The 27,925-nt window shown below is 34.2% G+C and overlaps 1 protein-coding gene across 5 annotated transcripts in view; it reads left to right on the top strand.

Moving 5' to 3' along the window:
- Positions 1-27,925, top strand: part of LOC138315770 (A disintegrin and metalloproteinase with thrombospondin motifs 18-like) — an 82,114-nt gene that overhangs the window by 14,620 nt on the left and 39,569 nt on the right. For 3 of the 5 annotated variants that reach the window (XR_011207523.1, XM_069257021.1, XM_069257022.1), the window contains exon 2: positions 26,206-26,266. Coding sequence is in view for 3 of the 5 variants with exons in the window: in XM_069257021.1 (XP_069113122.1) it covers positions 26,206-26,266 (61 nt within the window). In the remaining 2 variants the exon portion in view is untranslated. Of the gene's footprint in view, positions 1-25,027; positions 25,402-26,205; positions 26,267-27,925 lie in introns of those variants that run through there. The other 2 variants (XM_069257023.1, XM_069257024.1) reach the window with 2 other exon arrangements.

Genomic DNA, 27,925 nt, shown 5'->3' on the forward strand with positions numbered 1-27,925 from the left:
CAAAGGTCATAATTTTGGTTTCGGTAACTATCTGGAGAATGACTTGAGGACATAATTTGGTTACATTAGCACTCAACAGTTCTTTTTTTTTTACGACAATTTAATGTTGATGTTTTCACAGCATTGTCATAAGTAGTGACTTAGGTTTACTTTATAATGAAAGACCTAGAATTACTCTGAAACGTTTTTGCTGAAGTTTAAAAAAAATGATCTGCTTTGAGCTCAATTCAGAATATTGATCGATTCGCTTGTCCAATGTTTTATTGTAATCATAAAACAAGTGGCATTATAGAAGGAAAGCATACCGCATGCTTGGAATTTTTAAAATTGAAAGTAGCCTATCTAAGAGTAGATGGTTAATAACAATGTCTTATTTCAACCATATTGATGAATCACTTACCAGAACAGATAAATAGTTTCATATCTACCCATAGCTGTTTTATTTGTTGTAGATTTAGCACGCGAGTACAACATTTCTCCCCTGGTTAGGTGTAATCCAGCCCATACCATCCAGTATATAAAAATACCTCTAATCTTTCAGGATTTTATGCAATAAAGGTATCGGCCTATAAAGCCGCGATGCAATCCTAAAGTTGATTGACCCTTTGATGTCGGGGTTATTCCAGACATTGTGATCTGGCCATCTGATAATATGGATGATTTTTAGATGTTAAAGCAAATATTTTAATATGGGCTGGACTGTGTATGTTTGAGTATGGTATTTAATTTAAAATGTTTCTACTAAGGAAATGGATAGTTGTCCAAGGAGAAAATTGATGAAAAATATTTGTCTTCCAACGCCTTTTGAGGTTTTGTGTTTTCACGTTTGAGGTTGGATATGATATTGATTGTTGATTTAGTTGTAAATTTATCAAATTGATATGAATAAGAACGTGAAAGAATCCTTCATAGAATTTATGAAATTCATCTTTTTATTAAAAACATTGTCATATAGTGATGTACACAATGCATGATATTAAATTAGTGCACTAGACCACCCAGATGCTCTTTATACACAAGTGAACCTTACAGTCGTCGTCACAGGTAATCTTAACGAGTTTGTCGTCATGTAGCAGTTGTCTCAAGTGTAGGCAGCCTATTGTTCTGTATTTTATGTACTCTGATTTTGATAAGGTTTCCAGTAATAGTTAATCTGTAGTGTATCGCCTTCCTGCTATCCACTGATATAGAAGTGTAATCTCATGTATCATGCATATATATACATAGAAAATGCTTGAAAGATGCATTTACATGAGTATATACAGATCTTTTCATATTTAAGATAGGTATGGGTTAGGTTTCATAAAGAAACGATTACGCTTGTAGATAATGATGTGAAAAAATCTCAACATTTATTTGATCTTATAATTTATGATCTAAAATCAGCTACATTTGTTGTGAGGAGTTCATGTCTATTTGTGATAAAATCCTAACATAAATAGGACAGAAAGCGGAATTTCTCACTTGTACCAACAGCATGATGTCGGCACGCTTCTTTTTACTCAAGCACTGTATGGCATTCACATAAAATGTTCTTGAAGAATCTACTGATTTCGGAAAAAATAAATAAAAAATAAAAATAAAAAATAGAGACACAAAAAAATGGCCACTTTATTCAAAGACTTATCAGAGTCCAGTGTCTACTTGTTATCCCAAGAAATAAACCAGTGGAACATAAAAGGCTAAAAATGGAATTTTCATGCAGGAGAATTCAAACCAGAAAGGCCACGTGTTGATCTATTTCCTCAGAAATGTTCTGCCATTGGCTTTCTTTATCTTTATGTCTGATATTTTCTAGAGAAATGGAGAATATATAGAATTGTAAAAACCTCATAAATGTTTGAGGAGTTTTTACTTAAAATGACATGTGTAATAAAAATGAACGTATTGGGTGGGTCTATATGCTCAGAACAATTTTAGCTTGGTATCTGGTACAACAGATCCTTGACCTTACGCAATTATTCCCTTTCCTTCACATCCCCCCCCCCCCCCTCAGGACCCAATTTTCTCTTTTTTAACCTAGACCCCAATCAAAGATTAATCAGGTGAACGACCAGGGCAACTGGACCTCTTGTTCCGTTTTTGTGGCTTTAGTGAAATGATAGGGATTCAACAACCGCTGTCCACCCAAACTTTAAGTACAGTTTTAGTTTCCTTTTCAATATCTTGAAAGTTTTAAATGAAAAAAAAAAGAAAGAATAGATTGCATAAAAATTTTATGGACTGATGATACTTTAACTTTTCCTAGAGAGATCATGTGGAAAGCTTTAAATGTTTCTTGAGTGTAAAAATGATGGTGAGAAAAAGGCCAAAAAAAAACCCAAAAAATAAAAAATGAAATATTGAAAAAATGGCCACTTGTGGGATGAGTAGGAAATGGAGCTTGCATGCTGTGATACAGATGCAATACTGATAAACCATATCCATGCTGCTATGGCGGGACTGAATAGGGTGATACCATTGGAATCTGGAACCAAATATCAACAGATTCTCGGCTGGCGTCCTGGTAATTCTACCCATAATGCAACAGTTAAATTGGTGCTCTATTGATATTTTGATAGCTAAATGATTAAAAGAAACCTCTTTTCCTTCTTTATCTTCAAAGATGGATGTAGCCGAGTATTTGGTTTCTGCCACATTTCGCATTTCCAGGGAGTGACATGGTACCATGACACACCTTGATGATGTCATATGCATGATTGTGAAGTGGACGGCCCAGGTTCCTGTTTTTCGTATCCTTATTCACCCCTTTTTCACCAGAGTATGATGAGATTAGCATTTGATAAGCGAAAAAGACTTCAGATGGAGACTTGGGTCTCCGATGATGGAAGCGATATTTACAAAATAATCAAACCAGATAAATGATAAGAACAAATGTCTGCGAGTTATTTATGCTGATTCAGCAAGTGCAACAGTTATATATTCAAACGGTGAAAAATTGGCTGCATGTTTGTTATCTATGACTAGTAAACCGTTGACAGATCTGTCTTACTGATGTGAGTTGTTAGAGTTATATATATTAGGATAGAACTGTTGTCATCGTGTGGGGATCTTAGGTTCCCAATTTGTCATCTCTTGATTCAAGTGATTTCTAACATCTTAAAGCTGTCTGTTGTGTCATAATCTTGTAGCATAAGATAAGTCTTTACAGTAATGTATTACCATGAATTAACAAACTTTAATAGAAATGAAACTGCACTTGCATTCTTTTCAATGAAGAGAATACTGGGAGAAAAAAATAAAGTGTCAGTCAACTTGTGTTGAATGAACAAATTAAAAAAAGGCTTTGTAAGGGCTAGAACTAGGTTGTCAATTGTAACCCAGGTGTGGAGATCTAGAAGAAGTAGAGTAAAATGTCAGACACCTTATCTATTTGGCCACTTGAGGTGAAGGGCTAGTGAAAGGATGTCCCACACGTAAAAGCAATCTGCCATTGTAACCCAAAAGTAATTTGGTTTGATTACTTTAATGTCCTATTAACAGCCAGGGTCATTTAAGGATGTGCAAGGTTTAGGTGGTGGAGGAAAACCGGAGTACCTGGAGAAAAACCATTGGCCAGTGACCAGCACCTGGCAGTCGTCCCACATTGGATCCAGGCTGTGTGACCCACTGAGATGGAGGGCTTGTGGTATTATGACAGAACATCTTAACCACTTGATCACACTGAATATCACATGTCGATCTGTATACACTGAATCTACCATGACATATTTATTTGAGTGATGTTGGAAAATGATGTAAATAAAACAGAAATGGTAGACTCTTCCTACCATTGCACCTGTATGGGATGTGACCGTACATGTCTTTAGGACCCAGACAGACACGTGAATTGAGATTTTCTGTCTGAGATGTCCAACTGACTACATAATACCGTCCAATTGAGATGTTTCTAAATCCTCGTCTGTCTCATTCACAAAAAATGGCTGCATGATTTTCCCGTCATTAAACAAGACATTACATACAGCAGTACTGTGTAATATCTGTCAACTGTAAGAGGCCTAGGGGTTCATATTTCTGGGGGCATTGTTCCCCGCATTTCTGTATTCTATTCGGCAAAATATATGGGGTTATTCGCTTTTGTAAAGTTTTGGATCCGATACAATTCCTCAAGATCGGAGGTACTCAAAAACGACTTGTATTTATAAACACTATGTAGTAGACCACCGCCATAGCAAATTTATGAGCGTGGCTTCCCTTTGTAGTATCTGAGTAGTATACTTTATTTCACCGTTACAGGCATAAGATTCACACGTTGTTTGATTTCAATCAATCGACCAACATAAACACACCCTATGGTGTTCTGGGCAGATGTCACGTTATGCAAGTACTGTAGTCAAACCAACCCAACCTTTCTGTAATTTCATACAAAAACATTCAGCCCAATTTCAAAACGAGGTCAACGCATTGTTTCATTTTCATGACTTTCCGGATCATTATTGGTAAAACCAGACCCAAACTGTTGGCATGACCACAAAGTATCTATACTTAAACCATCACCTTCAAGGTCAAAAAGGCCAAAAAGGTCACTGGCTATAGTTAGCTATCGTCATGCAGTCATATCAGTATTATAGGAAATTCTATCAATAGCTATGAATTTCAAGAATTTGTACAGCAATAACTATATACAATAATACATGCAAACTGAATTACTTTTAACCTTACAGTTGACCTTGAGAAGTACACTTTAAGGTCAGTGTAGTCAAGTTGTATGTACAATGTATTCACTGATCAGAATGTCCAGCATCCTTGCATTTGGTCAGTAAGCATTAACATGACTTTCACTACTTATACAGTTTTGTAAGAAAACATGGTTTGATTAGTAGTATTGCAATTTGTGATAGTGAAGCAATTAAGTTGAATAATTAATTGAAAGGACCAGGGTTAAACAATAGGTTGTTTGGATGAGAACAAAGTCTATAGTTAAGGAAAGTAAATCTTTCTTGGATCAGTATGTTTCAGCTAACACTGCTTTAGTGTAACACACACGAAGTCCAACAAAACTTGGTTGGATCATTCAGCCTCATTGTCTGTCAAGGTTCGTAAAAAGTGGGGAGATAATTCAAATGAATAATTGAAGTTACACATGCCCAATCTAAATGCTTACATTTTCAAGGATAACTTAATTGATATTTCTGTTGTTTGAAATGTTGGGAATTGGTCAAAGGGATTTTGATGTAATTGGCAATCTGGCTTTGAAATAACATTTTCATAAATTGGTTACTATTTGATAGTTGATGTTGAAAACTTGTGATGTATGTAGATGTTTATTCATATTTTGACATTTGTATAGAACTACTGAGTGATATCACTTGCTGCCTTCATTGGATCCCTATAGACAAACTGACGAAGCAATGTTATTTGAAAAAGAAAACATGGCTGCTTGTTTTACCGAACCGGAAAGAGCAGATGCCTTGCTTTGGACTTGTTATGGATGAAAGGGATCATTTACTTGTCCCTTTTGAGTAAAGAAATGGAAATGATGTATGTTAAACTCGGTTAGTTTGGTGGAGTGGGCAGTGGGATGGGCCGGAGTTTAAAATCAATGGAAAATGGATTCTGAGATGACGTACGTCATGTATGTTTTTATCAAAGTGGAGACCTTTTGGCCAGCTTTTGTTTTGTGGACTGACATTTTTATGTTGCATATCATATGCCTTTGTTGTAGATATGATGATGCACCCTAATAGATCAAAGGCTTCAAAAAGCTGTCTATTACAGCGCTAGTATAGGAATAGTATTGACATTTGGCAGAGTGTGTAAACCTACAATCAGCTTTAACTTTTAGTTTGTGTCTTTGTTACAAGTTATGTTTATGTACAAGGGTCTATATATGATATATAATAAGCTGTTTATCAAAGTATAAGAAGACAATGATTACATTTTGTCCATAAATATGAAAAAAAGCTAAATCCTGCATCAAATCAATTAATAAATATTTATTTATTTGACACTGTTTGTTTATGGTGGTTGATAATTATATTGATTACACACAACAGGCCATTTTTTCACTAAAATTGTGAAAATATATAATCTTATTAATACATATCCACCACATCATGAAATATTTTGAAAAATTAAGAAAAATTGCTCAAGTAATATATTGGCATGCATTGTATGGATGCATTGTATGGATTTCAGTGCACTAGCTGGGCCATGGTGAATTGTCAGTGCGCTGCTAGATGGGCATGAAATTCATAGCTTTTGGCCTTTGTACAAAAAATTATAAAAACAAATAAACACAGTAGAATCTATAATTAGGCTTATATTCTGTTGACAAAAACCCATTGCATATAAATCCTTTGTAAAGCTAACTTGACTTCACATACAGGACATTAGACTGGCCACCAGTCTCTAGAATATTAAAAAAAAATCACAAAAATTTGGCTTGAATATTTGTGTCTCTACTACATGTAGTAAAGAACTTCTGAGAAAGTCTTATCAGCATAACAGGACAGCGTTCACTACTTTTCTTGACCACTGTAATTTCAGAGACAAACTGTCTGATATCTGCTAAATGTAATCTATCCTTTAATCCAAATTCCAAATATGGTGATGAAAGACAGAGTAGCAGACTTACATATGACCAGCTGGTGTTGTGAATGGACCAGCACAGGGGGCTTGACCAGTACAGCTGACCACTGACCAGGTGTATACAATGAGATGAATTTCAGGTGCTTCTTCAGAGCACAGATAATGACCTCCTTCTTGTCTTCACTCTTCCCTTGAACTGCTGGACATCGGAGTCCACAGCCATCCCTCTTTGTCCAGATTGATTAACGATATGGGTAATCAGATTTGTTGTGGCCCGCCCATTTCAATTAAATTGTCTTTAGGCCCATGATTGACCATTCTGTAGGCAGGATTAAAGATTATTTTTGACACACGTCTATGACAGCTGGTGACCTCCCTTTACCTGGACACGAGGTCCAGTATGTCACAGTGGGGATACCGAGACATACATTAGACATTCCTGTTTATATCCGGTGTCTGTTCCGTGTCACTTAATATGTCCTACCTTACTCCACCAATATTCCTTAGCTTTCCTACTTGACTTTCTGGTGTTAACTCTTCCCCTTTCCAACAACTTAATTCTAAAAAATTGCATAATGTCCCAAAACCGATCACCTCTAGAAACCGAACATGGATGTCATGTACAGAATGTTTTCGTCTTTATTAATAGTATATAAAACTTCTCAAAACCGATCCCTCGCAATTCCGAATACCGGACCGATTTTGAGATCGGAATAGTCAAATGTAACTAAAATACACTTCTGAAAACCGGCCTTACCTGAGAGACACCGATAGATTTCATTGAGGTCTGATCAACCAACCGTCAATATGGGTCGGTTTTAACGAACACTAGCCATACATGCGGCACACTAGTGTATAAAATGACTTCCAATCGTTAAATATGGATCGTAATGATCGGTATTCGGTTCACTTCTCCAAACCGAACCCTCTCTAAACCGGCCAAAATTATATGCACCGATCATGATCAGTTTGGGAGGTTCCACTGTACTAATCTGATATTCTTATGTCATTTGCATGTGGTTGGGGCAAAAGACTTTCTAATTTGTTACATATTAATGACCTTGACCTTCATTCATGGCCAAAGGGTTAGGAGTGCTGAAGTTTTAAGATTTTGATTTCACAGCAACCAATTAGCATGTTGCCTAAGGATATGACATTGAATCTGCAACATTTGGAATGTAAGTGTGACCTTCATGCAAGGTAATTTGGGTCAAAATATGCAAAATTCTTTATCTTTATCCAACAATTTTCAGTACCTTCTGCTGGCTCATAACATGCTTGGTAAAAGGTCTTCAGAGTGTGCTTAATGAATGACATTGGAAATCAGTTTGATTCTGTCATTTTGTGTGATCTATGTAGGTAATGTTCTTCTGGAGAAGTTTCACCTTTACGATTTTAGTAGCACTGATCCTGGTGTCCAGCAGTGAGCACATGTCCTGTAATGTGAGCCTGTGGTAATGAGCCCTATGGGGTTAGTGCACAATAAATCTGTGGAATATACAGACACAACAGAACCAAATATTCTACTAAAATTCTCTTCCTCAGCATCTGGCTGTTTTAATAACCTGTAAGTATATGGAGAGTGGTGACAGATTTCAATGTGGTGTTGTTTATGGAGGGGGGGTATGCTGTGTATACAAACCTGTACAATTGAGGAGTAAAAATTACCGATCAACAGGTGTACCTTACGAGTGGGGCATAATTCCTGTAAACAAATCGTAATTCACTGATAACTAGGTAACAAGCTAGGCGGAGAGGAGACATAAACACTTAGAGTGATAGCCCTTGTTTACAGTGTGTAACGTCATCATTATATTGGCAAAACCTGTAAGGTGCGTAATTGAATTTTGGCATTTGAAGGAATATCTGGTTGAGGTCTTTGGGCGTGGTTTTCATCCCTTAGATCTCAACTTAACAAGGCTACATCCATGTTCTACTTAATTTAAGAGATTTACAAAATCAGCAAATTGGGAAAGTTAAATTGCTTGTAGAGAGTTCCCTTTAAAAGTTTAGCATTAGATTTGATTAGCTCACCTGCTGGTAGCCACTTGATTGAATGGCTACCAATTTAGCCTGCTCAAATGAATTCTACAGAACTTTAGTCAAGGTCAAATGTGCTAAATAGGCAGAATTTGAAACAACCTCTCAATTATCAAGGTCTAGAGAGGAAGAGGAGTGATTTAAGCCCAATGGGCCTCTTTTTAACAAAGTTTTATGAGTTTTTTAAAGGGGCAACATGCTGAGTAGAGTCTATTGCAGAACATTCAGCTTTTATTGAGTAGAACAAGCAGGTTATGTATTATTGTTTCAACCAAAATTGATCTGTTAATCACTTAGTGTTCTTCTTATTCAAGCAATCTTGAGAAATCTTAAGAGTATATGGTACTACGAGGTTTATTCTAACAGGGGACTTGTACATCTTAAGTTGAAGTTTCATTGTTATCCCTTGCCCAACGAAGTTGGCGGGGGATATACAAATTGGTTCCGTCCGTCCATCCGTCCGTCTGTCCGTCGGTACGAATGGTTTCCGGAGCATAACTCTAAAACCAGTAGAGATATTTCCACGAAACTTCATACACACATTGGTCTTATGGTCTAGTAGTGCCTTTTGCTATTTTTAGGTTTTCATTTTTTGCATTTTTTTTCTGTAACCATGGAAACATTGCTGAAAATATCATATTTTTGTACCAGGTTCGTTCCAGAGCATAACTCTAAAACCAGAAGAGATATTTCCACGAAACTTCATACACACATTGGTCTTATGGTCTAGTAGTGCCTTTTGCTATTTTAAGGTTTTCACTTTTTGTACTTTTTTCTGTAACCATGGAAACATTGCTGAAAATGGCAGATTTTTGTGTAAGAATCGTTTCCGGAGCACAACTCTAAAACCAGCAGAGATGTTTCCATGAAACTTCATAGACACATTGTTCTTATGGTCTAGTAGTGCCTTTTGCTATTTTTAGGTTTTCATTTTTTGCACTTTTTCCGTAACCATGGAAACATTGCTGAAAATATCATATTTTTGTACCAGGTTCGTTTCCGCAGCATAACTGGAAAACCGGTTGAGATATATGCACGGAACTCCATAGGCACATTAGTCTTATGGTCTAGTAGTGCCTTTTGCTATTTTAAGGTTTTCACTTTTTGTACTTTTTTCTGTAACCATGGAAACATTGCTGAAAATGGCAGATTTTTGTGTAAGAATCGTTTCCGGAGCACAACTCTAAAACCAGCAGAGATATTTCCATGAAACTTCATAGACACATTTTATGTAGGACTTCTAATTTTGTATTATGCTTTACTTTTTATTTAATATGCATGCAGTAAAACTCAGATATATCAAACTCAATTACTATGAACATTCACTTAATTTCTATGTAACTCGTCGCTGTTTAAAACAAATAAAAAATCGCACTGTTAGCTGCTGAACTTTGTTAAAGCTAAGATCAATTCTGGTATTTTTCAAAGAAGCAAATGTTTTCAAAGTTGGTTTCACTTTGTTAAAAAAAACATAAATATGTTTTGTATATATTCTTCAATTGCAGTTGGGTTTTAAAATACTTTCCCTATACTCTTACTAGCATATAAAATTAATGCATTAATTGATTTAGCTCTCCATTGGCGGGGGATCTGAATGACTATGTCCTTGTTAGTATTATAAGTTGAAAAATAGAAAGTCATAAAAAATATATATAAAAATTTGTTTGTGAACTTGATGAACATTTTCATCGCAGCACAATCTGATATGTGTTTAGTTCATTTTAAAACATTAATTTTACAAGCAATTCCAATTGGAACATTCCTTTAATATCATTATCTAATAAAAAGGGATAGTTTGTAATGGTTGTTTCAAAAGAGTATACCAGGTAGATACACTTACATGAACACCTGCAAATGACTGGTTCAAAGGTCATCTTCAAAGGTCATTTGAGTCTAAGGCCACGTGATCTTATATTAACAGTCATTGGATCACGATTATTCCTTAAATACTCTTATTATATATGGTAACAAAATAGAGTTGAAATTTGATTCACTTATTTGATTTTTCATGGCTGATTAATGTAAAATTTGATTGACACTTGAAATGTGAACCTTGACTCTGTCACCTGGGTGTTTCGACCCATTCACCTGTAAGTTCAACTTAGAATTGACACTTACAAATACTGACATGACCTTTTGAATTATAAATCTTTCCAAGATACACTATATTATATGTAGTGAGGCTGGGAGGTCATTTTTTGGGGGAGAAATATCTACATAAAATAACTACACCTCACCTGGTGAGTGCTATCATATTTTATCTTACATGTGCACTATCACGACTCCAGGTGTTAACAGACAGGAATGCTGGAGCTTTACACAAATATAACATGTACATACTATATGTCGAGGTGAGTGACACTTTGGCTTTTAATGTTATCGGAAGTGTTGTAGTGAAAATATTCTCTTGTGTTCAAATATTTAACGAGCTACTGTCAAATACTTGACATTTCTGTGAACTAATATAGCCGTATGTAATCCAGTGAGGAAACAAATAAAATCAGCAACTCGGAAATAGATCACTCAAGCAAGGAATGAAGTCAGCAACTGTGAAAAATATCATCATGGCAAGGAATGAAATCATCAGCAACTCTGAAATAGGTCTTAAGGGCATTGAAAATTAAATCATGTATCATTCGAGCAGAATGTATTCAGCAACTATGAATGCCATGCATTCATACAACTAATGGCTTGAAATTATTTTTGAAGAGGATTGATTGTTTTAATCAAGACCATTTAAAGTTTAGAAATCTAAATGTGACGTGTCAAAGATGAAAATAGGTCACAGTTTTAAAGTCATAGTCTAGATCAACAGGCCACAGTCCATATGATCTCATAGTCTAGATCAACAGGTCACAGTCCATATGATCCATATGATCTCATAGTCTAGATCAACAGGTCACAGTCCATATGATCTCATAGTCTAGATCAACAGGTCACAGTCCATCTCATAGTCTAGATCAACAGGTCACATATGATCTCATAGTCTCACCTACGTCTGTCTACCTACGTCTGCAGACTTTTATTATGTCTATCAACATTTTCAATTCAATTGAGTATTGAAAATATTATGGTTGAAGGCAGTCCTACACTGGGTCATATTTGTATTGTAGATCTTAATTACTGTCTGTACTTTTTAAAATCCCTTTATATGTAATAGACGGTATTAAAATCCAAGTTGTATTTTGATATGAAGGCGGGACTGACCTATTTATAGTGTTTATTGTAAAGACTCGGAGTCAATATTGATATTTGAATAAAAATGTTGAGGGGAAAAAATCAAATATTTTAATTACACCTTCCTGAATTAGATTGAATTGTTTGCTATGTGTGTTTGAATGAATGTTGAAGAAAAGAAGTTGAATACCTACCACATTAATTACTGTTTGTAAAAGTTTCTATCCGATATTAGAGCTGAAGTGTCTTTTCAACAAGTTCTTCTAAAGTGATGGTTTGTTGATAGAATTGAATTGGAATTGTTATAATTGGATCGTTTTATATTACCAACATTTTTAGTTCATTGAAACATTTCTGAAAAGAATAATGCAATTTATTAGATCGTCAAATGGACTGGAATCGTTTAGGATTTACCTGTACAAATGCACCTGAATGTTAGTGTGTCAGCTTGATCTTACAATCTTAAGTAATTTTTTGTATGATCATAATAAACAAGAAATTTTGAAACTATCCAATTTAGAATTGCACAGGTAGTAAGAAAATAAAAATACAAAACGATGGAAATGTTAAAATGAAAGATAAAGCTAAAACTAAAAGATAAATTATATAACATATACTTCCCAATTTATAAAATATATAAAGACTCAGTGAAGTTGACAATTCTTCTAATAGATTAAACTTCAGTATTAACTTCTATTTACCAAAGGAGTTAATAGCACTTAAATATGGTATATATGAATGAATGGGCAGAATTGAAAATTAAAATGGAAAATTCCAAGCATTATCAACTTAACCATTTATTTTCAGTTTAATGAATAACTTCGATTAATTTAAATTTTATCATTTTTCATTATTATTTTTTTCCAAAACTATTTGTGAAATTTGAGAGGGAAAATGTAACATTTTCATTATTGAGTGGAAGCGATGTGTATTGTTAACTGTTTTCTGGTGAATTTCATCAAGCTTCCCTTGAACAATGATACTTATGAAGAGATATATGCTTGCCTGCACAGACCACCCTGATCACATAATAACTGCTGAGTTTGCATTTCAGGTGAAAGAGACATCAAAATGTCTCCAATAGTCCTGAGGTATTATTGGACTTCCATTCATTTCCATCAATAAGAACACCATGTTTCAGTGCAGTCAAACAGACAAATACATTACAAGCTTTGATCTGGTTTAAAAAAATGGAGTTGTTTTCACCAAGTGTTTGAAGAACAACCAGAAAACTGAACGTTTTTATATTAGTAAAGGAACAGAGAGATTGAGTTGATTTTATGATTTAAATGACATATACCCAAATTAGCCATATGTTCTTGTTGACTTTATCATTGTCATATGGACCCCCCTTCCCCCACCCTTTATGCTGTGTTGTCAAACATGCTAAATGTTAGTATTTTCCTCCTATCAGCTGGTTAGTGTATCCTATTGACAGGCTAACTTAAAGGTCATTAAAGGACACCACCTCCCTTATAGGTTTATACAGCCAGATATGGAATTAGGTGTAAAATAGCACTTCAAGCTGATTGTGTTAGAGTTTTTCGATGACCAGGTGTTGCATGTGGGTTTTTTATTTATATATCCTGGGCTTGTGTATATAAATAATAATCAGAAAACACATTACTCATATCAGGCATGTGTGGTCTGTCCATGCATGACATGCACAAGACCCAAATTATTATCTAATCAAAATTCGACAAATATTTATGGTGTCTACTCCTATGCCTTCCAAGTCAAACCTGGTGCACAGGTGGTTTGAATTTCACACACATATCTCTCCTGGCACTGGAATTTGATTGTTTTATACCTGTCATGAATACACAATCAGAATATTAAGAGACATGACATCTATTTCTGTAGCTCTCTTACACTAAATACAACAAAACAAAAACAAATCTTCAGGTATCCTTAATTTTTGTCTTTAAAATCTTGTTAAGCCAATTGCAATTGACGGACTGCTTCCTGCATAGACTATTTAGAATCAAATATCAGCAGAAGACTTGATCATCCATTGCTGATGTAGCCATTTTTTTATTTCACTAGATTTAAGAACATTAAAAGACTTTCAGACTTTCATCTCAAACTATGGTTACAATTTTTTTGTTATACTTTTTGTGTAGAAGTTGTTAATATTTTCCAAATCCAAGTACATAACATTTGATATAAATGGATTTTAGAAGATATGAAGTGTAAAGCTGTCAGGAATATATAAACTAATCTATGTTGAGATTGCCGAGTGATTTGTGAATGAGAATCTAAGCTATAACTCACAAAGTCAAGCGAAAATAAAGTCTTATAGCTGCAGATGGGTGTAACATGTTCCTTCATTAACAAATAGGATTCAGAACGCTACAGAACAAATCCTAAATATCTTAACCAATGAGATTTAGTTCTTTAATTTGAGTGTAAATTCTAATTTCATTTTTGCATTACTTTACTAAAAGTTTTAGTATTCTCCTTAAAAGATAATCCCAAAGAAGAAGCATGCCAAACAGAATGCAATGCTCTGTTGTTGAAGGTATACATTTAAACAAACCTAAAGAGCTACCTTATAAACTAACAATTAAGGCAGATGTATTTATAGCTAAACACAGGTCCACCTCCCTGTATCAGTGATATTCTACTGTGTCTTCCGCGGCATGCTTCAGTGATATAGCACTATAAAAAGGGCAACAGTTCCACTATACAAGAAGACACAACATGAATATACTGCAGTCTCCCAGGACACCCACCTCGCACAACATACATACAACACACCGCATACATGGGAGGCCTTCCTTACATGACCATAGCTGTTAATAGGACGTTAATAAATCAAACAAATAAACTGTACTAACACTCCATCTCTCATTTACTGCCCCAATCTGCTAGCCATATACATCTAGAGATGCTATGGTCAAGTGGTCATTCCACTTGCAGATAAACCTCTAGGTCACTATGGTCAAGTGGTCATTCTGCTAGCTGTAAACTTCTAGACATTTCTGCCACTAGCCTTCCATCTCTGGGTTGATATGGACAAGTACTCAATACTCTGCTACCAGCCATAAACATGGAGTTGCTGCCTAGGCAAGTGCTAATTCTGCTTTCAGCCCTCGACCTCAGTTCTGTTACTAGCCCTCCACTTCTGGGTCACCCCATAACATTCAACTCAGGGTCAATTTATTCTAAAACATTAAAACAAAGCAATCTTTTACTGATGTACTGGTCCTTTTAAAAAACATTCATGATATACATGTATAATGGTATTGATGTATGTAAGATTTTGTCTGGAAAGTGGTGCACATCCCAGTAGAGACAAGTTTGTCAGATATAGAGGAGCACCTGTTGGAATCTCCTTGGTGACCAGAACTAACTCACTAGGCTAGTGTTTCAATGTGTCTGGGACGCTGCGTTTGTTTACACATAGCAGCAGTTTAATGGCCATCACAGTGCAACTTTCTTTTGTTTTAGAGAACATTGTTTGTGCTATTACATAAACAATTTATTCCTTAAGTTAAAAAAACTCTCCATTTATTTGCCCCCCTCCTTTTCCCCTTTCAATTTGAACTTTTTTCACAGAGTCAGATTATTTGTCAAAAGTAGGATGAGCTATTAGTGTATTTATCCCAAGAGCTAATATCAAGCTCATCATCAATGATATAATTTTCTGCAAGAAAAAAAGTAAATTTGATAAAAGTGTAACAATTAATAAAAAGCCTTAACCAAATTACAATGTTAAAGAATCTGTTACTGATATAGATGTTTTATGGTCCCAGTGATGTTTATTTTAACTGCACTCGCCAGCTTTCATTTGTTTACGTCTCGTGGAACAGGCAGCCAAATTGCAGAATTAGGCCATATCAGTCCCATAGAGTTTATGGGCTAGAGCAAAAAAGTACAAAAAGTGTGTCAAATTAAAAAAAGTGAACCCATTCACTTCCCAGTGTGAGAAGGATAAACAGATATTGTTTTGACGAGGGAGATAATTTTTTCATCCTTCCCTCGTACTGTTATGTGTTGGTATAAAACAAATTAATGTGATGTAGCGGTGATTTGGCAATAGAACCCTGGCGTTTACGTCACTTTTTACAATATGTAACAGTTAGATCCTAACAGCTTCCTTTGTAATTTGTAAAAACTATTACTTGATAACATTGTAAACAATAATTGAGGATTATCACAACGATACGTCATTAACTTGGTGACGTTGTTTACAAGTGAACCAGGATACAAACAAGATGAACAAAGTATGTATTGGATAGGTTAACTGAACATGTATCAAGGGAGCTTTAGTCAATGTAGATTTTATCGCAAATAAAAAATACATGATTTGTTTGTTGAAATGTCAACTGAACATGTGTTCTAAACTCGTTCAGTATATATAATGGTGTTTGTTTTGTGTATTTGGGTATTGTCCTCTATAATGTCAGACGAGGCTAAGTTAGATTGATTACCTTCAGAGGTCACAAATAAGTTTTTTTTCAACTAATTAGTGACCATGTACTCCAATAAATTCAACCTTTTTTTTTTACTTCATACATATTCTACACTGTATCAATTAGTTTAAGCTGTTGTATATAGATTACAATATAACTTGTCAAACCGGCCCTTGAGATCCCTGTTTATTCTAGTGTAGTTTTATGACATTTTCCTTATTAAATTATAGTCATTAATGTCTGTATAATCCAGAAACCTTGCTATACCAACCAAATGCTGGTCCTGGTAATATCCAGAAACCTTGCTATACGGACCAAATATGCTGGTCACGGTGACAATTGGAAACCTTGCTACACTGACCAAATATGCTGGTCGCAGTGACATCTAGAAACCTTGCTATACTGACCAAATATGCTGGTCCTGGTAACATCCAAAAACCTTGCGTTACCGACCAAATATGCTGGTCGCAGTGACATCTAGAAACCTTGTATACTGACCAAATATGCTGGTCGCGGTGACATCCGTTTTATACAAGTTACTCTTTATACCACTCTATTCCCCTGTAATAAGCACACATGTGAACTCTAGCTGCTGTCAGACACCTTAACCATTTACCCACTATAGTCCCCAATTATTTAGTGGATTCGAGAGCTAAATTCAGCTGGAAAATAATTACAAAATTTGATTACTGAATTCCTATAATTAGTTTGTTCTTATCATGATGAAATTATTCATAATCAATTTTAAATTGTGATAAACTGTAGATGTTAAAAGCTTGTCAATATTGATTTGCAATGATGTACGTGTTATGGAACATGCTTAAAGTGTCATCTTATTATGCTGTAATTGAAGGTTGTAAATGTAGTGAAACTACAAACTTATTAGTTGTATACAATTTCAGTTACAGTTGCAAAAATAAAGCAGATATGACCTTGAATCTGTTAGAATAAATCATGCTTATATAACTTAAGTGTGTTTTATTAGAGTTGAGGAGGAGGTAACAAGGCGAGAATATATTCCTGTGGTAGTGTCTGTTATCACAGCCCTGATAAGACAGCCTGACTTATAGCAATGTGTAGTAGCATAATTTATTAGAGAATTAAATCAGAAATTTTGGATGCAGCAAGGAGAGGCTTTAGGTCCTTCTTTATTTTCAAGAAGGTGATAAAAAACCATAAATATCCCTTTGCACCGCTGATAGTAATTCAGAACGGGATGAGATAGTCATCATTTCTTGTTATTTTTATTAGAGAAGGTTAAACTGTTATTGTCGTTGATAGGGTATTCGCCTTCAACACGGTATAAAGCCTTACAGAGATGATAATGTGATGTTGTAACAGAACCCACTTACATGTCCTGCTGGTAGAGTTAAATAATGGATCTAGTCTGACATGATCAACTTAAATTTGGGAATTATTTTCTCCTTCTGATTAAACTTAAAAAATGAGTCCGTAAGTCTGACATTATTTGATAACTATGTGATATTTTGATCTTAACTGATAAAATTTTAGATTTGGATATAAATACATTTTGTAATATCAATATAGCCATTTTATATTAAAAATCTATTAGACTGAAAGAGATTGTCTATCACTTATTTAAATGGTATTTTGAAATTCTATTTTAGTCTAGTTTTCGATTAAATAAATTAACTTAGTGCATATACTAGATATTGATACTGTGAATGAATTTCCACTTCAAACACTCCAAGCTTAAAAAGTTAAAACAAATTACAGCATATTCAAGATTGATTAGATAAGCAATTTGATAGTTGTTAATATGTTTAAATTGTTTTAATACTAACATGCAGTGATAAAATTTCAGAGTTCCAAAATTCAGTGTTTTAATTTTGATGAATTAAAAACTTTAATGATTTTTGTTTGATAGATGTCCTAATATGGTTATCTTGAATTAAGAGGATTACAATATTTGACAGGATTAAATGTTTTTTCTTTAAAAATAATGCTTAACAACAGATCTGGGAGAAATTTTGCCTCCACACATTACATAAACAGTTCTTAACAGGGGAGAAATCCTTAACTCTCCTTCACACGACATGGAGAAATATTTACTCAGGGAGTACTCCTTAATTGTGGTTGACATGACAGGAAGAAATGCTGAAGTATTAGCGGTATGATGAGGGAGGAGAATCTGTAATGGTGACATTATGTGATACTGCCAGGTTACCTACATCTGACTCTGATATCGTAAGCATCTGCACTAAGGTTACAACATGGCGACCTTGAGCTGGGTATAGTTAACCTTCAAGGATATGTTTTTATCACACAACATGCTTTACAAGATGTAAGTAAGCTGTTGACTTGTCATACTGATGGTACAGGTAATATAATGTGTAAGGCACATGTGCCTGTCGTAGATGTACAAATCTTTCACAACCACTATATACCTTCTATGTATACCACTCTATTCCCCTGTAATAAGCACACATGTGAACTCTAGCTGCTGTGACACCTTAACCATTTACCCACTATAGTCCCCAATTATTTAGTGGATTCGAGAGCTAAATTCAGCTGGAAAATAATTACATTACTGAATTCCTATAATTAGTTTGTTCATCATAATGAAATTATTCATAATATTTTAAATTTGATAAACTGTAGATGTTAAAAGCTTGTCAATATTGATTGTCTACGTGTATTTGTCATCTTATTATGCTGTAATTGAAGGTTGTAAATGTAGTGAAACTACAAACTTATTAGTTGTATACAATTTCAGTTACAGTTGCAAAAATAAAGCAGATATGACCTTGAATCTGTTAGAATAAATCATGCTTATATAACTTAAGTGTGTTTTATTAGAGTTGAGGAGGAGGTAACAAGGCGAGAATATATTCCTGTGGTAGTGTCTGTTATCACAGCCCTGATAAGACAGCCTGACTTATAGCAATGTGTAGTAGCATAATTTATTAGAGAATTAAATCAGAAATTTTGGATGCAGCAAGGAGAGGCTTTAGGTCCTTCTTTATTTTCAAGAAGGTGATAAAAAACCATAAATATCCCTTTGCACCGCTGATAGTAATTCAGAACGGGATGAGATAGTCATCATTTCTTGTTATTTTTATTAGAGAAGGTTAAACTGTTATTGTCGTTGATAGGGTATTCGCCTTCAACACGGTATAAAGCCTTACAGAGATGATAATGTGATGTTGTAACAGAACCCACTTACATGTCCTGCTGGTAGAGTTAAATAATGGATCTAGTCTGACATGATCAACTTAAATTTGGGAATTATTTTCTCCTTCTGATTAAACTTAAAAAATGAGTCCGTAAGTCTGACATTATTTGATAACTATGTGATATTTTGATCTTAACTGATAAAATTTTAGATTTGGATATAAATACATTTTGTAATATCAATATAGCCATTTTATATTAAAAATCTATTAGACTGAAAGAGATTGTCTATCACTTATTTAAATGGTATTTTGAAATTCTATTTTAGTCTAGTTTTCGATTAAATAAATTAACTTAGTGCATATACTAGATATTGATACTGTGAATGAATTTCCACTTCAAACACTCCAAGCTTAAAAAGTTAAAACAAATTACAGCATATTCAAGATTGATTAGATAAGCAATTTGATAGTTGTTAATATGTTTAAATTGTTTTAATACTAACATGCAGTGATAAAATTTCAGAGTTCCAAAATTCAGTGTTTTAATTTTGATGAATTAAAAACTTTAATGATTTTTGTTTGATAGATGTCCTAATATGGTTATCTTGAATTAAGAGGATTACAATATTTGACAGGATTAAATGTTTTTTCTTTAAAAATAATGCTTAACAACAGATCTGGGAGAAATTTTGCCTCCACACATTACATAAACAGTTCTTAACAGGGGAGAAATCCTTAACTCTCCTTCACACGACATGGAGAAATATTTACTCAGGGAGTACTCCTTAATTGTGGTTGACATGACAGGAAGAAATGCTGAAGTATTAGCGGTATGATGAGGGAGGAGAATCTGTAATGGTGACATTATGTGATACTGCCAGGTTACCTACATCTGACTCTGATATCGTAAGCATCTGCACTAAGGTTACAACATGGCGACCTTGAGCTGGGTATAGTTAACCTTCAAGGATATGTTTTTATCACACAACATGCTTTACAAGATGTAAGTAAGCTGTTGACTTGTCATACTGATGGTACAGGTAATATAATGTGTAAGGCACATGTGCCTGTCGTAGATGTACAAATCTTTCACAACCACTATATACCTTCATGTATGCTGATTGCATTTTCCACATATTTATATGGAGATTGTCTATGTATTTGCAACATGTAATCACCATGTGGTCCCTTCAACACTCGCCTCACAAAAATACATCACTTAATCTTGATCTTGACACCATTATTTTTTTTAACAACTTTTATGTAAGTCATGACTCTGTCATTCTTCCAAGTTTTGGTTTGAATTTGAATCTGATTGCAATATAAAGAGTTGTGGCCCTTTGTTCATTGGTTCTGTCATGAATGCGTTAATTGTTGTCTTTATCAGTTATGTTTTGTGTATGGATTAGCTGTTAGGAACAATAGAATTAAGACTTTTTGACACTTTATTTGTATTATAAAAATTGTGGCCCACTTTGTCGATTGATTGAAATATTTTGTCCTTATTTTCATTGTACCATAGTTAAGCAGTGATATCGTAATGTTATGTGCTACTGTAGGTATCCTAAAACATCCCCTTATGATTAATTGATTTTCTGTAGACATATTCAGCTACACACACAACTGGACAGGGTCCATTTTAAGGTCAGACCAGGTAGCTTAATCAGCTGGTGTTGAATATCCGTCTAGATTTCACAGCTGCTCCCTATATTGGTAATAATGCAGAAATAAGTATCCCCTCTGATGAATTTAGTGCACACTTTTACACATTCTCCTAAAGCCAACAGAAGTGATAAAAGTCTAGGAATACACATGATACTGCAGGCAATTGCACCATATGTTTCAACCTTCAACTTAGAGCAGAGCTCAGAGATCAGGATACGGTTTTAACGTCATGCTAGTGTTACACGTTTTATAATCGCTAATAAAATGGGGGAAAAAGCTCTATGACACCTGTCAGAATCAAGGTTTTTTATCTGTCGAAAAAACGGATGACTCAAAAGAAAAAAATTAAATTACCTCATGTTAGCTTCAAAGCAATCTAATTAACAAGCACCTGTTAGAGGAAGGGAGGATTTGGTACTGTGATGTAAACATTGAATACTTTAACACAAAATACTGTATACAAAATCAGTCAGGGGACATGACACACACAGATTGTATTGTAATGGTTTTTGTTAAGGGTGCAATGGGCCAAGCATAAACGTCTGAGTTAAAGCTATAACATTGAGGCTGGAGACAGGATAATTGGTCTAGTATGTACAATGTGACAATAGTTACAATATCTCTGTCATCCAAACTGAGCTTCTAGCCTAAATCCGACAAGACACACACATTAGAAACAATGTGAGAATCCTTTAAGCGTTTGAATTGTATGAGCTTTCCCTGTCTTCCAGACAAAGCCTCCATTGACAATGTCGGATTTATGTGTGGCCTGGATTACTTGTATGTTGAATTTTGATGTCTTATGTGTACAAGTCTATGTGTGGCATTTAACAAAGCCATCTTCTAACCGAGGCTAAAATGTTGTGCAAATATCTCATTGTGCTGAGAAGGAAGCTTGTATTTTTCTCCTGAACACAATTCTGATTTACTAATGCCACCTTGGAGTTTTAGAGCACCAAGTATTGTTATAGATGCTGTGTGATTGTTTTTTTTTATTTTTTTTTTTATTTTTTATTTTTTTTTTTTTGTTAAATCGAAACAACCACCACATCCTCTGTTTCACACGGAAAAAAACGTCAGATGATATTGTGATGTATGGCAGGAAACAGAGCTGAAAACGAAGAATCTATAAAAAAAATGAATAAAACAAAACAACAGACAATTAGAGAAAAAAACGCAGCTAATGCTAGAAATAAAAGTTGTACTTTAAAGAAACTCTGCAGGGAAAGGTTGATAAGTACCTTCATACTTTGTATCATGGTCAGATAGACAACCTTTTAAGATTTGGACCTCAGACAGACAGTTCTATATGTTTGATTCATTTGATTGCTACCGTATAAGGTTTCAGCCTTAAGTGATAATTCTATAAGATTGCATGGAGCCTCTATGAAGTGAATTTCTCACTGGCAGGGCTTATAAAGCCTTATTTAGCTTTGCTTCATTAAGACCATGGATGTGCTCTGTTTGTCTAATGGGAAAACAAAACAAAACTCCATATTCTTGCAGTGAATGATTTATTATAATAATAAATGACGGAAATACAAGCATAATCTTTACTTATTTTAAAGACCTATTTGTAAATTAAATAAAGTAAGGAAAATCCTAAAAAACAAAGATGGGGATGAATTAACACCCTGGCCTTACCTCATGCTTGTAAGGTTTAGCTTTGGTAGCATATAAGTCTTTAATTGATGACTTTTTCGGCCATATTAGCACTTTGACGAAAAATGTTCTTTTATAAGGTCTATAAGGTAAAAGTGATAGGATCACATTAAGTTATTGATTACGCCTAGAGACTTTTCTGGTAGAAGTTTAACCTTCCTTTAATGACTCCTTCAGGAATAAGTCATAGAGTTTTAGAACTACTTAACAATATCTCCATACATGTCAATTAGAAGTGTACATTTGGGACCAAAGTTGGGACCTATTAATCTGGTGATATATGGATTGGAGAGGAAGTACCCCAGACAGACAGAAATCTTTTGCACTGTTGTTGGTGCAGTGATATATAGTAACAAGTTAAATAATCTAGTAGAGCGACATTAAATTAAGCCTGTAATTATCAGTGTGAGGTTTCGAGGTTTGGTAAACTAGTCCAAAGCTTGTGATAATACCTATTTGATGTGAGATTAACAAATCGTTAAATTTGTGGAGAATGAATTACCTTCCGGCTGGATATCATATACTACAAATTGGGAGCATTTGATCTGCTTGTAACCTATATATGTAACACCTGTAACTTTGTTAATTAAATATCTTTGTTTAAATTAGGATTAACTTTAATCATTTATATTAGGATTTTAGGTTAAAATCATTTAAATTAGGATTAAGTTAAATCATATAAAGTAGGATTAAGTTTAATCATTTTATTATTAGGTTTAAACTGTTAGCTGCAAGTCAGATTGAGTTTTAGTAAAACACTCTTTGTACCCTCATTGTAGCCTCTTTTAAAAAACTTTTCATAATATTTTGAGATGACAAATAAATGTAAGACAAAGAGACTTTAAAAATGAAATGAGAGAAGACAATTACACAGTTTGGGTTGTACCACACTGTAGCATCAGTAAGCAGTAACTCCAGACCTAATTTTACATGTACTCTGAATTAAAGTACTTTAATCTGTTATCAATTTCTAAACTACTGACTTGACATTTCCCAGGCTTGATCCATTAAGAGTTGTACTTGTACATTTTGTCTAATTCAAGGTTTCTCCCTGACAACTAATGTCAAAGATTATAGCATTAGGTTAATGTCTTTTTATATAAGTCCCACCTTCAATGACTTTGATAGAACTTTGTGATTATATTGCTGGTTTGTTTCTGTGTGATATACACTGTGTGAAATCTATATTAGATCGAGTTTGTACTTTAAGTAGTTTCATTTCATTACAACTTTATTTATTGTTTGATGTGAAAATGACTTTTTAAAAGAACATGAAAAAAGTAAACATTAATATTTTAGCTCGCCTATTCGAAGAATAGGGGGAGCTAATGTTGTCACCCCGGCGTCGGCGTCAGCGTTGGCGTCCCATTTCACGTTAAAGTATTTGAGCATGTTTCTGTTTCGTCAATTGTTTAAGCTTAAGTCATCATAAATGTTTATGATTTTATTTTCCTAATGTGTATGGATGCTGAACGTGATAATACAACCAATTTGGGGCCCTTTAGGGGTTTTTTGAGTCTGTTAATTTGTCATATTTCCATGTTAAAGTTTTTGAGCAAGTTTCTATTTTGTCTATTGTTTAAAGGCCCACTACCTTTCCGAAACGGCTTTTAATTTTTAAAATAGAAATGTAAAACGAGATTGATAATTTTGTAGAGTCGCAAAAGTTATCAACTTACCGGTAATGCTACACTTATCATCACCTTCTGAACAATTTAATTTAAATAAATAAAATGTTAATTTTCATAACGCGGGTCGTCTTATGTTTCCCGCCGTCGTCCTAAATGCCGCGCGGTAGTTGACTATCACTGCCCCAGAAGGCAAAACAGTGAAATGAAACTCAACTGTCATCATATATAACGCAGGAAAACTTGCATAAGCTTCATGTTATAACCCCATCTTAGGCCATCGATATATATTTTCTTATGTTATCTATGATTTTTAGAAACCTTTAAATTTTGCTCCGGAAAGGTAGTGGGCCTTTAAGCTAAGTCATCATAAATGTTTATGATTTTATTTTCCTAATGTGTTTGGATGCTGAACGTGATAATACAACCAATTTGGGGCCCTTTAGGGGGTTATTGAGTCTGTTAATTTGTCATATTTCCATGTTTAAATAGTAAATACTTCAACATCAACTTCTTCTGAATAGGCGAGCTTTGCTGTTCTCCAACAGCTCTTGTATTTTCTGTTTTCGTTTTCAAAATTGCCTTTTTTATTAAAATGCAACATGATGAATTTTAGACACCAGATTCTGCTTTGGGTCAAGACCATCAATTGGTCAGAATTTTACAGCCTTAAATTAAACTAAAATTGAGCTTTGATTCAAATTAACCTACTAGTCAGAGAGTCTAATTCAATTTAATATAAAAAAGATTTAAAGTGAAATTAAATCTTTTCAGTTTTTACCTGTATTTTTCATAATAGACCCCCTTAAATGTCTTTCATATTTGGAGAATTGGGAAAGGTTTGTACTTGTTATCAAGAACATATTGAGTGATAATTTGTTTATAATGAAGTTACAACGAAAGTTAATGGCCATCCTTTATAAAACCACTGGATTCTGCTTCCAATGTAACATCTTTACATGTGATTTGAATCTACAAAAAATAATTTGGCTAGACATATTATGAAGACGCAGTGCGATTTATCTGATTTTAATATCTTGTTTACTTGTTGTTTAAATCCCACATATAAAACTTGTATTTTGCTGTAGGATTGATTTTGTCTGATTTCCGGATACTGAGTTGTCCAAAAGTTATTTGGAACACGTAAGTTTTTATAAAAGACATTCTTTAATAATATTAAAAGTAGTATTTGTCTCGAAGCATGACAAAACAACACAGATATACGGAATGACTAAGCAGAAACGGTCACGGTTTGTGGTGTTGAAATCTCTCCCAACCAAATTAACATCAGAAATTAATTAATAACAGAAATTTTGGCTGTAAACTCCTCACATAATGTCATTAATTTTGGGGTAATGTCACTACTTTGAGTAAAATATGTCACGTTAAGACAGACTCACATGACCCGATATCACTTCAACTTAAATGATTTAATGTGGAATGGTCAGGAAAATCACCCTTCAAGTTTATTTAGGACAACAAATGCTTGACAAAAAGTGGTAATATGAAATAAGACGAACAAATTCTGTTAGAATCTAATCATTAAAGCATTATTAGTAGTGTTTAGGGTGTTTGACCAGTCCTGTACTGTCCAGTGTCGTGTCTAGCGACATCAATCCCTCTTTGAGATATATGGATCGAGATGGATGATTTATCATTTATGTCTCACATCTCTTGTTTATAATGTTTTTCTGAACAGCAGTTGGACCTCATTGTAGCAGCTGTTGGCTACCTTACACACTAAACACAGAGTCATCATTCCATGCCATTCAGAACAGTCAGAGTAACCTGTATGTAACAGGCAATAATTCTATCAGCACAGACTGGTTCATTTTTCATTGAACCATACATTAAAGATTCATATCAGACAATTGTATGTGATCTAGAAGTGATATAAGTTTGTAATATTAGAACATACAGCCTCAGATGTATGCTTTCTGTTTCCAGATACAAGTATGTATGAGTGCTGACCAGGAAATCTCAGGGAGCCACAAGTTCTTACCTACAGGTAAGGTTCACTCACCCCACAAACTTACCAAATGCAGTTAGCATTGTTCATTGCATGAACTGACATCTGCTTACTTGTATGTCCAAAGACATTTTGTAGTTCAGATATTATTTATTAATTATTCAACAACATACACGTTCATAAGAAATTAACCAATTATATATGGGTTTTGTGAACAATCTTATGTTCAAGTTTATCAGTCCATGCATTCCTCATTCAACTGAAGTTGGCCGGGAGACACTTTTTAGTTACCAGTTACCCAAGTATTCAAGTCAAATGAGTTCAATTGTTAAGTGTGAAAGTTAGAGAGAACAATGAAATACCTGAAGTATTCAGAATGGATGTCAGATCTAGATTGATGTAACTACACAAGTCATCAAAAACCATGCTATGTGATCATTTAGTTTCTACATTGGATGGATGATAAATGGTGTGTTTCAGGAAACATGATTGTCTGCTTGCATGATGGAATTAATTTCATTGTCAAATGACATCTGTATTGAGTATCAATATAATGAACACAAGCTGAAACTTACTGTATTTGTGAGAACCTTAATGTAGCAAGTTAACATGGGCATTTTGGATTCTAATGCTTTACTATAATATGTAAAAACTGTATTGCATTGTCAAAATGTAGTATATCTAGTGCAGTTAAGTGCTCATAAAGGTCATGACATTATAATTCACCAATAAAGAAATCTCCAACACGATACGTTGATGGCTAATAATTCCAAGAAGCTGGAGCAATAGCCTAAATGTAACTTTAAATTACTGATTGAACCCAAGACTGACTAGCCTTATGCTTGTAAGCTATAAATTTAAGAAACAAGGTATCTAGTAGAGCAATAATACTATTTATTATGTTGCATGTAAGATTGCCTCTGTCCTCACTCCCACCTCTCAAGGAAAGGACTTGTCCTGGAGGTTCAGAGACTACAGCAATGCAATTCAGTATCAAACAGGGCACATGGTTTATAGAAACTGCCTCTGTTAGGGATTAAACCCAAAACCTCTTTTGTGAAATGCTCAACTGATCAAACGAAAAAACATTTCTTGCTGAGCAAAATTTTCTCTTAAGGTACATTTTACAGATTGCTAATAAATAACAGGTACAATTGAATCCCCTAAATTAACCTAGAGTGCATTTTGTCATCATTACGATGGCACAGAAGTAGAAGGCAAATTATCATCTGGAGAAGGAGGGCAAAACTAAAACTTTCAATATAATGGTGATGTACAGATAAAATCATTAAAAAAATATGTAAGCTTTTTATGAAACTCCATACGAATGGAATCCTAAATAAATTGACAGCTTTATGATAAGTTTTCAAATGGAATCTTATGACTGACGACAACTCTAATTAGTTCTGCTGAAGAAAATGCTACAGAATATACCAACATCAAAGACACATCTTCACCCTTACTGAATCTATATCATGATGTTGGCTCCTCCCGTCATATAATACAAAAAATATATAGAAACATTGGTAAATATTTGTGAAAGGCTAATTTATATCTTAAAAGATAAATGTGGAATGCTTTTAAAGCTGGTAGAGATTAAACAAAATGGCAGGATTTTATACAAAAATAATTTCTATTTTTTCTGAAGACATCAGTCTAAGGCTGTTTTAGTAGGAATGAAAAGTGTGGAATAAGATG

This window comes from Argopecten irradians, chromosome 2 (genome assembly GCF_041381155.1).
Source record: "Argopecten irradians isolate NY chromosome 2, Ai_NY, whole genome shotgun sequence".
In the NCBI taxonomy this organism is placed as follows: domain Eukaryota; kingdom Metazoa; phylum Mollusca; class Bivalvia; order Pectinida; family Pectinidae; genus Argopecten; species Argopecten irradians.